Source organism: Limulus polyphemus, unplaced genomic scaffold (genome assembly GCF_000517525.1).
Source record: "Limulus polyphemus unplaced genomic scaffold, Limulus_polyphemus-2.1.2 Scaffold14, whole genome shotgun sequence".
NCBI classification, from domain to species: domain Eukaryota; kingdom Metazoa; phylum Arthropoda; class Merostomata; order Xiphosura; family Limulidae; genus Limulus; species Limulus polyphemus.
The window spans coordinates 1,776,994-1,789,320 of NW_013665624.1; the positions used below are offsets into that span (position 1 = coordinate 1,776,994).

The 12,327-nt window shown below is 30.2% G+C and overlaps 1 protein-coding gene across 1 annotated transcript in view; it reads right to left on the reverse strand.

Annotated features, from left to right (window-relative positions):
- The window catches only part of LOC106457147 (ATP-binding cassette sub-family F member 1-like), a 66,164-nt gene that overhangs the window by 4,892 nt on the left and 48,945 nt on the right, over nucleotides 1–12,327 (reverse strand). Inside the window, exons 13-16 of the mRNA XM_013916537.2 lie at nucleotides 7,012–7,082; nucleotides 6,017–6,049; nucleotides 5,397–5,468; nucleotides 3,724–3,885 (exon numbers count right to left, since the gene is read on the reverse strand). Coding sequence (XP_013771991.1) covers nucleotides 3,724–3,885; nucleotides 5,397–5,468; nucleotides 6,017–6,049; nucleotides 7,012–7,082 — 338 coding nt within the window. The remainder of the gene's footprint in view (nucleotides 1–3,723; nucleotides 3,886–5,396; nucleotides 5,469–6,016; nucleotides 6,050–7,011; nucleotides 7,083–12,327) is intronic.

Sequence of the window (12,327 nt, forward strand, 5' to 3'; positions counted from 1 at the left end):
AAAAAAAAAAAAAATTAATTTAGGTTTTTTTTGATTTTTTTTTTTTTTTGGTGGTTACAAGGTCGGTCGAATTGACTGAGCCCATGTTGAGATAGGGTAGAGAAAATAACAGATAAACTATAAAGTTTTACTGGAAAAGAAAATGTTTGAAATGCATTTGAGAGAGTTAACAAATATATCTTGCTTTAATTACATTACTTCTAATTAAGAACCATTTCTAAATTCAATGGAATACTTCATGAACTGAATCTATTGTTATAAGCAACAACAAAACTTTAGTTTTAGCAATAATTATGAGGAACTTGTCAGAAGATTACCTTTAATATACAATGGATATTTGAAACTAGCCAGACACCCCTCATTTTGATATCATTCTGATGATGATGTTTTTGGCATATATATACTTTCTTCACTACATTTCATTCCTAAATAACTTCAGTCTTTCTATGAAATTCATATTCACACACAAATTGCATTAAAAAATCAACAATTATCTTTGATTATTATTAAAAACAACACATTAGTCAAGTAACGGAGAGTCAAACCAAGTGTTTGTAACAGTAAGATAGTCAAACCAAGTGTGGTAAAATTATACTGTTTGGTTTACATTCAACTCAGGATGGACCTTGTGTATCCACAAGCTTTCTTTAGTGCAGAGCGTCTTTTCATTGGCCACAATTCCCAAGATGTTGAAACCACTGGCAGTAATTCTAACATCACAAATTAAATTTAGAATTGTTTTCAAACAGATATTTAATATACAAATCTGTTTAAACAGTTTTTAAAATATTGTTCATAGGGTAGCAGTTTTTCAAAAAAGTTGTTTAAAATCACTTACACTTGTGTAATGTAACTTTTGTTAAATCCTTTAAGTTGGCTGTAAATAACAAATCGTTTAAATATCAGGAGAATGAAGTGACTCAAAGAGTCTAATAGTATGACACACTTCCCAAGATGCTGATATCATTCGCAGTAATTCTCATGCCAGTCTGTAAACAATGGTGAAGAATGGCTGACTGATTATATAGTGTATGTTGATAATGCTCTCTAATTCTTGAGCTCACATATTCATGGTTACACCTTGGACATGTAAATTTATAGATCATGTAAGAATGATGCATTTGAGGAATCCTGTATTTAGATTTTAAATAATCATATTCTACTAGCAATTACCCAAACCACATTTCCAAACATGTACCATTTTATGTCATACCCTACAAAGATGATAATGCATTTGCTTTGATATGCAAGGCTATCAGAAAATTGAAGCTAAACATTCTTTTAGTTGAAAAACCTGGAAGGAATTAAAAACTAATTGTTAACTCTGTTTTTCAACCTTAACACACAATTTAAAAAAAATGTAATGAAAGATATAAGGTACACAGTACATACACTGGAGAAACTGCCTATCTCTTACATGGAAGATTTTCAAAACATGTTCAAAACATTAAAAATGTCATGCAAAAAGAAGCCACATATAACCATTTTATAGAATCTTATGGATTATCTACAAGATATCTATTTAAAAAAAAAAATTTTAATGATTAAAATTATTAAAATGATTAAAATTTTAATTTTAATTCTATGTAGAAAATATAAACCTTTTCTGACTCTGGAGAAAAATCCTTAATGAATCCTAACAGAAGGTAATATTTTCCAACACTGAAAATATATTTCCGATAGATACCATTTCTCACCGTTACAGCTATTCTTGATTTGACTGCCCTTTAGTGGCAAATTTTTGATTGCCACTAGCTTTAAACTCCCACCTAATTCCACATATATACCATGTGGTTCAGCTGCATTTAAGCACACAAGTTAGCATGATACAACCCTCCACCAATAAGAGTATAACACACACCTCTATCACAGCTGAACCCAATCTTCACTTAGAGATTAGGCATGAAAAACAACAAATGAAATCGGAAGAACAAGTGGAAAGTAGGAGGAGAGGTATCTACTTTCATTGTTGGAAAATATTAGCTTCCGACACAATTACTTACCTCTTCTCACAGTTACAGCTATAATCCCACATTGAGCAGGTGGAGAAACTGGCGTAAAATAATCTAGATGAGCACCCTTCAAAAGTATTGAAGAGCACCCACGGAGTGTGTCACCTCCATGTATAGGAAACACACATATGGGAGACCACACAAAATCTAAACCAGGATACTCTTTGCCCAAGTAGAAACAACTGGTGTTGTGTCACAAAGAAAGGGCAGAACAAGTTATTCATCCCAAATCCAAGAGGACGAGAAAAAGTGTGTATAGTGGCTAGGGCATAACACACCATAATCGGGAGATCAACTAGAGTCCAGACCAGTGGCACTGGGAGATACTTGACTGGCCCCTGGTAGGAGGAACCAATAGGGAAAAGGAGCCACCATTCCAAGAAATGATGGAGTAATAAAATAAAAATAACTACTCAGAGTTGTACCAATATATACAGAATGGCTACAAGGGAAGACCATATCCGGCTGAGCAGGAAACCACCAGATGGTACAAGTTGTGTGAGACAAAGTTGTGAGGAGTGGTCCACATGTTGGCCTAAATAACCTCCTCCAAATGATGACAGAAATGATCAGCCAAGGACATTGTGAGGTTATAAGTCTGATGGGACAATACACAGAACAATTGGCAAGATTCAGGAAAAAGGGAGGAATACACAATACAGATAATCTAATGAATCTAACTGGTATGAATGATAGGAGACTATCATGGGAAATGGATTGATTCCAATAGATAAACACACAGAAGTGAGAGCCAAGGAAGTATGCTGTGCATGACATGTAATACATTAAAGCATAGACTGGACATAGGAAACAATACGGATCAGAACAGGAATGAATATAGAAGGAAGAGAAATAGGGGTGAAGGCAAAATTGCTGTCATGGGCAGCTGAAGTGTTGGGAAGGGAGGAAAAATCAATATATAGAAAGCATATGTCTTCAAGGAAAGGTTATAAGAGGAACATGAGGCTATAGGTTCAAAGGGAGGAAGGGAAAAGGCACGGTGAACAACAAAAATTCCAAACCAGCTACTTGAATGATATGAGAAGGCTGATGGAGATACCAGGACTTCCCTATAGCCCACAATGATTGAAACAGATAAGCAAATGCCTCCAGTTGGTTAGTAAACAAGTGAGAACATAGCTATCAGAATACCTGGAGATCAAAAGTCCATTCCATTGGTAGAATCTTGTTGAGATGGGACCAATAATACACATCAAGAATGAGGGCACCCGATATATGACAAGCCAGCAAACAAATTTGATGGCCGTGAGCCAGAAGAGGGAATCTAGAGTGTGAGAACATAAGGACCAGGATCAAGTGTCCCTAGTCTGGTGATGGAAGACGATTTATGTATTTGTACATTTTTATGAAGTATAAATGCTTCCATTTAACCTTTTCTTTTATCTAATTTCTTGGTATATTTTACATGTATTTATTCAAATATATTTTCCTGTAATGTCTCTTTCCCTTCATACACTGTATCTTGTTTCATCTTCTCAAGTTGTTTTACGTTGTAGTGCTCTTTTTTATAGTGTCATTTGCAAGGTAAATATGACATCAGTAGACATTTAAACCATTAAAAGAAAAAAGCACTGTACAATAAAGAAGGTTTTCTTCTGAATTTTGTAATCATAATATGTATACTTAATAATAAAAACATAATTTGTTTTCATCAGTGTAAATGATATGCAACTTAACATTAAAAACTTACCAGAACAAGAACATCTGGAGCTCTGAGAGACAACTCTGCTAGTGCAACACGAGCCTTTTGGCCTCCTGATAAGTCATGAATTTGTATAGTGTGAGCATAACTAACAAGCCCAAAGGTACCTAACTGTTTCCTGGCATCCTGGTAGTTCAAATTAAACAATCTCTGCAAAATAAATATCAGAACATCCATATATCATCAAAACAGAATTACATACAGCTGTAATTTTTATAATAAGTGTTTTTAATCTTCTATTTAGTCGTTTAGATACCATAATTGCAATTTTTTAAAATAACCTATTAAATTACTCAAATTTACAATATAAATGAGAAAATAGTTGTTTTTGAAGAAAACTGTGATTTCAGTGAATATTCTACTTACAATGTTTGATAATAAAATGATCAAGAATATTGCAAACTGTGTTATCACCTTGTACTTGTTGATTATACATTGTAATTATAAATTTTATCATTAATTTTTACATCACTTGTAATATACATTTTTTCTTTTCAAAACAGAAAATAAATAGCTTCCTTATTTCCTTATTTACCATTTAGTATGATAGTACTTAATAGTAGGGATCATGATAAACAAAGTGGCAGCCATAAAAGCTGTCCACTTAAGACCATTTTTTAAAATGTCTGAACATTAACAATGACTATTTCACAGTATAGGCTGAATAAATAAAGCTTGCGTGTGTTTAGGAAGTGAAATACAAATTTCAGCATTTCAACATATCTTCATTTAAGTAAGTAGGTGACTTTTTCAGACAAATGTACAGAAAAAATTATGAACCTTATTTCTTTAATTCTTTCACATAACTCTTCCGTCTGGGGTCCCAATAATTCCTTTCATGTACCGAAAAGGATAACAGTATAATTAGATTTGATGGTAGATTGATAGATCCTGATGAGTAATAAAATTGAATTGGATATATGCACACCCCACATTTGGTATTGCTGGTGCACAAAAATACAGGTAATAAAAATTTTATAAGGACAAGTAAGGATCAATATATATGTAACCTAGCTAGCTATAGTGATACAGAAAGTTTTAATGCTACAAAAAAAGTATTGAAACAAGAAAGGCAAAATTACCAAAACCAAGTTACATAAAATTTACAAAATTTTATCCCTACTTTGGCTCAAACTAATATAATTACAGTGATTTGCCAAAGTAGGAATACATATTTTAAAATGAAGCCTTGTTGAATGAGGGGAAACTTTGGTTATTTTATAAAAAATATTAAACCTTTCAAATATGGATTTTAAAACACAAATAATGCATAATTAAAACAGACATTTTTCCAGAATTTCTAGCATCAAAACTTTGAGAACTTATTTTCCATGACTTTCCAGAGTTTCAAGAACCTGTCCAAACTCTTCCTATTAGATTTATTACAAATTAATATGAGCATTAGTATTTACTCAGTTCCTGTTTATTATATTAAAATGTATCTATCAGTATCTATTAGTGAAATATATTGGGTTAATATTTTTGTACGAAATCCTCTTTCATAAGATTCAATATAGACTACCATACAGATTTTACATACTTATCCAGTAGTAAAGGTTAAGAAACCGTTGAGCTAAATCTTTCCATGTGATACTCTAATTATATTCACATAAAAGAAATAAGTCACAAGCCATAAACCTCTATGGAAGAAACTTGCATACCTGAAGATATTCCACAGGTGATTCTTCAAGATTTAGCTGTTCACCAGAATGCTGGTCAAATCTTCCTATACGCTGTAAAACAAGTCATTTAAACAGTACTTTAATCAACACCTAGATTAATATTTTAGATAGCAACCACTCTACAAATGTTTAATTTTTCACTTTTACACTAAACAAAAAGGAAGTAAATGAATTATGTGGAGAGGTTATATCGGACATTGCAAGAGGTTTAAAGTTTGACATATTAATTAGCTCTCTTCATAAATAAACATTGTTGGATGATTTTATCTACAAGATTAGAGAATAATTCCATTTAATATTGTCAAGCTTTTTATAAAAACATGCATGTATATACAGCAGCTTAAATATATACTATCACACAAGTTTCAAACAGGAACTATGAACCACTGATACTCTAGATTTAAAACAATAATAAAGGTAATTCCATGGTGACAAATCAAACCACCTTCTGGTTGAGCCGTATCTGGATAATAATTCTAATTATTTTGAAATAGTTTCTTAAAAAGCTGTTTGTGAAAAACAAGTTGATTCTTAATTTAAAAACAATCTGTCATCAGTTTACTATTTGACCAGACTACAAAACACTGTGAAATACTAACCAATCTATGATTCTTCCTTTGTTCACCAACTAGCTGTAAATGTTAAAATATGCATGTTACAGTTTGAATAGAAAGCACAATGATAGAAAATATAGAAAAGAAATGGAAATATTTCAAGGTCTACAAATATTTTGACTACATTACAAATATAGAGATCATCTTTCACTCTAGTCAGCTGGATTATGTAAATATTATTTCATGCTTAAATATAATATTACAGTTCATTTATTATCAAAAACAGATGACACAGAGTATTCATTTACCTTTAAACTAAAGTTCATGTTAACGATCATTTGCTACTTTCAGTAACTCAAGCATTTCTATACATTTTAAAATAAATAACCAAATATTAAATTCCAGTTAAACATGAACATGATTCTAGGTTGCCATTTTTAAATACTTTTGTATATAATCTAATAATGTTTTAGAAGTTATTGCAACCTAACATTTCCTGGATTGAAACTGCTAATTCCTGATACCTTGTGTATTAATAAGGTTTTTTTTTCTATACATAGGTCAAAAATGTATTAGTCAAGAAACGTTATTTATTTTGGCAAAATTTATATGCAATATCAAATTTGAAGTACCCTTAAACCTGTTTTAACAATAAAGGACTTTTTTAGATTTACAGATTTAGATCCAAAGTGTAAACTTTTACTTGGAAAATATGAAATCCACAACTAGAATTTTAACCACTATAATAAAATAACCAATACAAAACACGAGATAAATACATCTCACCATGTATCAAATACTTCAGTTAAACTGAATGATTTTGATTACAAGATTGAAACTAAGGATGAAATACAATTAAGTATTCCATAGTTTTGTGACTGTCAGCCATCACCCAATAAAATTTAACTTGCCTTCACTTCTTAAAAATCTTTGAGCTTTTTTAAATTTTTTTAATTTTAATTCATGCATTACTACATTATAAGGAAAATGCTAGCCAGAGAATACAATTTGATCTTATTCTGCACAAGCTACAAACTTACTGGTGTCAGGTCACCCATCAATAGTTTCAAAAAGGTACTTTTCCCAACTCCATTAGGACCAACAATAGCAACTAGAAAAATAAAAGAAGAAAGCTTGAATTAAATAAATTAATTCATTGAGGCAGCTGTCTGTTTTGTTTTAAATTTCAAATTGGAAGCAATTTATAAAACAAATCAAAAACAAATTATCAATACCTAAAAAGCATAAAAATTCCACCACTTAGTTTGTTTGAAAAAAATTATATTTACTTATATTATGTATACGTGTGTGTTGTCCACATTGCTGGTCCTTAGGACAGATGCAGCCCAGGTAAAAAATTAAGCTTGAAATACAGCTTATTTTTAGTTCTTTTGATTTTTAAAGTTAGTTGTTTAACGTTTGTTATCTCTTATTCTATTAGTCTTGCATTTAATAGTAATGCACTTAAAAAAAAACACAATACCTTTATTTAATAATAATAATTTTTCACTCCTCTGAGATCACATTCAAAATACCATTGACCCACCTCTAGTACAGAGTTGAAAAATTCTGACTTAAGTGTTCTAGTTTCCTTTTTAAGATACATTTCACAAGGAAGTAAAACTTAATGCAGATGATTTCTTTAAGAACCGGATGCCAGCCATAATTGACAGCAAAAGAAAATTGGATGGCCCATTCATGGTTGAAGTAAATTTGTGATTGTATACTTGTAAGTCTAAGGTTATTTGCAACATTGCATTTATTCTAGTGATAAAAATGTTGCTAATCTTGGAATATAGTTTGTTATTGTGTATGCCAAGATTAGTTTTTGTAGATGAACATTCTATAGGTTGAAGACTAATTATACAGAAATTTGAATGCAACAGTGATTATTAGCAAAAAGGTCCATTTTATTTGGATAAAAAAAAAAAAACAGTCATGGCCTCAAAACATAAAGGAAAGACAATATTTTATTTTGGCCTAATTTAAAATCACCACACAAATTTGTGCAAAGAAAACTTTGGCATTAGATCTATTACACTTGAGCTTTTTTTTATTGTTATTTTTTCCCTATAAAGTTTGACAAATCTCTTTAGAATGTTAAAAACTTTTGTTACAGAGGTGGATAATTTTGACAACTTTGCTTGATCTAATTTTGGGTGAAATTCAACATTAACTCCTAGGTGGGAGGAGTTGGTGACTTTCAAAGAATTAGTGCTTTGGCTTATTAGTATTATTCATTTCTCAATTCTGAATTTTGTAGAAAAATTCAGCATTTAAGATTTCTTGAAATGAAAAATTACATGCACTCTAAGCCAATATATTTGGATATAGAAGATGGGTTAAACTTTGAACAAAATGAAAGTTATACCTTGAGTTTGTAAATGAATATTTGCATTTAATCCTATTAGTGATGGTGTGCACCATTCTGGATTGAGATGGCATGGAGGGCAAGACTATATAGCAAATTGCACAATTTCAGTAATTAACAACAGTACGTTTAACTCTATTTCAACAATTCTTTTACTCAAAAATATTTAAGAGTTATATTTTGTAATTTTGCAACATTTATTTATTTTAAGTTGTAAAGAAACATTCAAAAGATGTTTGAGCATTGATCTCTATGCAGTTCTAATTGGTATCGCTTGTAAACAAGGCCAATGCACACTTTTTTAGAATTTCTTTGTCCATCCCAAAGTATAGGTTTATGTTTACCCATTCTCTTACATTCCATAGAAAAACCCTTACCAAGGTTTTGTTTTTCATTTGACTATCCTTTCACTGATCTGTTTTCAAAAAACACTGTATTGAGAAACTTTTATGGATTGGACAGTAACTGATAATCTTAGTATTACACACAGATAGAACTATAAATAGGATTGGATGTAAAAGATTCTTGTCTATCTCCATCATTGTAAAGTAAATAACACTTAGGTAAGCAGAATTCTATGATTTCTGAAAAGGTGACTAACTAGCAGAAGCACTCATAGTGGAGAATAAATGACCCTAATGGCAAGCTTACAGAAATAAAGAACAAGTTCTAGCCAAGGATCTTTTTTTACAAATTCTTTTGACAATGTTTTTGTTTGTGATAATATGTTTTTTTTTATTAGGTATGATTTAAAAGTACAGGAGAAAATACACAGATAAAGCTATTTAGGGTTAGTGAATATGATAAGCTAGGACTTCTCTGATGGCAAGTGGTCAGATGACAGAAAAGCTTATGTGCATTAATAAATATATTACTCTTCAAAGAACACGAAAAATGTACCAGAAGTCCTTAATTATTGAAGACAAATTATAATTATATGAGAGAAATTTAGCTAAGTCAAAAATATAGTTGGAAAAATAATGCCTATATTAACTTAGGCCTAGTATAAAAGAACAAGTTACAATTCTATCAGTCAACACTTTTACCATTCATCAGTCTTTTATGCTATTTTCACAAATACCTAACTCTTTCAGTATGCAAAAATACACAAATTTAAATAACTGATGAAAATAAAACAAGTTAGACCTAACTGGTTATATAAAATGGAACTTTCTGTCCATAATATCTAAAAAACTCCACTATTATTTCTTTCTTTAGTATCTTTTAGTAGTTACTTTCTTTGTATGTAAGAGCTTGTAGGAAAAGAAATGAATTATAACTTTATTGAAAAAATAGCTATTCAATACATTTAAACATTTTTAGTCAGATGATAAAAAAAAGTTTTAAGACAAAAGGAAATTATTTTAAGATTTTTAAAAAGAGCATTTCAAAACAAAACTTTTGAACACTCCCTACCTAAAATATGACATAAGTACTAATCGAAATTTCAAGTATAAACTAAAAACATTAAGTAAAACGTGTGTACTAAATTTCATGCAATTAGGTTAGGCATCTTTAATAGGAAAACAAAACACAGAAGTGATACAACATCACTCAGCCAACCTAGATAGGATTGAGCTTATGTATTTATTTGCTTATTATCAGAGTAGCAGTTGTTTAGAAATTTGTTGCAACCAACATTTTCTTACTTTAACTTTTTATACCTAGAGAATAGCAATAATTTAAAAAAATTCCTTGAAATATTTATGTTTGTATTTTTTGCTACAGAGAATCAAGTAATGTAATGAGCACATGAAACAGGGGAATTTTTAGATTAAAAAGCAATATATATATATAAGCACAATTACATTATTGGAGTTTGTTGAGTTGTTCAGTGATTGCTATCACTAATTTTAGGCCTACTGGTTTCTGATGCTTTGCCAGTTTTCAGTACTTAATCCATAACCATTCAGTTTCAGACAGTGTTAGTTTCTAACTGAGTTAAGTCTAGTAACATTAAAATTGGATAAAATGATACTCGTCAAAAATAAACAACTGCAGGTGGAAAACCCTACATTTATTTTGAAATGATGACAGCATTTTGGGTCAAGGCCCTTTATCAGGCCTAAATGTCATTATAAAAACTAAATAAGAAACAAGTTTGAGTGACAATAACAGAATAAAGATATGGAATACATTACACATCAAAATCCACCAGCATTAAAACACTGGTAATACATTACTATCCAGGCAAATGATACACAATAAATAATTAAAACAAAATAGATGCGAGTGAATGAAAAAAAAGAAGTTCAAAATTAAAAAAAAAAGCAGAGAGAGAGAGCATATGGGTATGAAATGTTCATAATAAATTACTAGAAAAAGTACCATTCCAAATAGATACTAAAACAAAATTTTTCATTTAACCCTGATAGGGAAAGAGTTTCTAGCATACTAATAAAGCACGTTCAACTTCTGTATTCATGAACTCTTTCAGTAACATTTCAACCTGTCTCACAAATAAATAAAAAACTGCAAAAGCCAAAAATTATGCAATAGAAAACAGATTAAGATAGAAGTGTCAAAGACTTTTTAATCTGAAAATGTTTTCCATCTATTGTTGTTTATTTGTAGTGGTTATAATCTTTAAGAGATAAATTCATAACTGTGAAGCACGAGCAAATGAATGCTTAGAATTTTTGACGGTGAAGAATTAATGTTAGCTTAGACTACATTACAATGATATTTCATAATACAGTAGAACACTTCAGGGTTGGCTATTTGCTTAATAATAATAATAATAATAAAACAAAAGGCAAGTTCCTGTTTATCTATTTATCAGTACACAATAAAAAATGTTTCTTCTTAGCATCTTTTCTTTAAATTACTATATCAATAAGAACCAGACAAGGATACATCTATGTCTCCTGTTGTTTATTAGTCAACTCTATCACCCTGGGTATCCTTTACTGCACACAACACAAGGTTTTAGTGTCCTGCACTCAAAATTTTATAAAACTACATTTTATTTATGTTAGACCAATTATAATAGTATAAACTCTTAGCTAATAATCCATATTTTAACAGTATACAAGTTTTAAGTTCTTAATTCAATAAGACAATATTTAAAAAAAATCCTGAATTTCCACTAGTGTGACCCATGTGACACATTTTCTCTTAGCATGTCATCATCCCTATTTTATCCACCACTTCTCTAAAAAGTACGAAATTAAACGTAATTTGCTCTCTATAAAATTGTTTTTGCTCAGACAAACAATACTTTTTCATAGTCTTCAATTTTGTTTGGTTACAGAGCTAACAAATAGATAATCAGACCCACCTGTCACATCTTCTCTTTCACACTTCGTTGATAGTTCTCTCTTATGTTTCATTATATATATTACCTATAATCAATACAAAGTCAAGGTTCTCATTTATCAAATGAGATACTGTATAAAGTTGTGTTCTGTATAGAATATCGTGAATTTTACTCACAGTACAAGATTTGTTCCCATGGGAAAGTTAATGACAAGCTTGGATGAATTTGTAACAGCTCTTGTCACATAGTTAGAAAGCTAGAAACATTTTAAGAAGTAAGGGAATTTGTCTACTTTTTGCATGTTATTAGTCTATATTCTATGGTGCATAATTTAATGAAATAAAATCATTAAGTGTATTACTAAAATTAGTATAAAGAATTAGGCTTAACTGTCCTCGACAATTGAAAGCAAGAAAAAGAAGATTGGGTAATTACTTTATTTTTTGTTTTTATTTAATCTTTAATTATTATTATAAAAGTAATTAAAATCTAAAAATATGGATATTTTTACGTTATTTAAGGTTAGATTAGGTAAAATAAGAAATAAAAATATGATTAAAATGGTTCATGAGGCACGTACATGAGCAGCATGTTCACTGAGTGATTTACAATTTATAATGGCACATATAGGAGTTAGACATAGTTCAAATGGTAATAAAACAATAAAATTTAATTATAAATAGATGTATACTTTTATGAACTTAGAGCTACTTAGGATAAACGAAT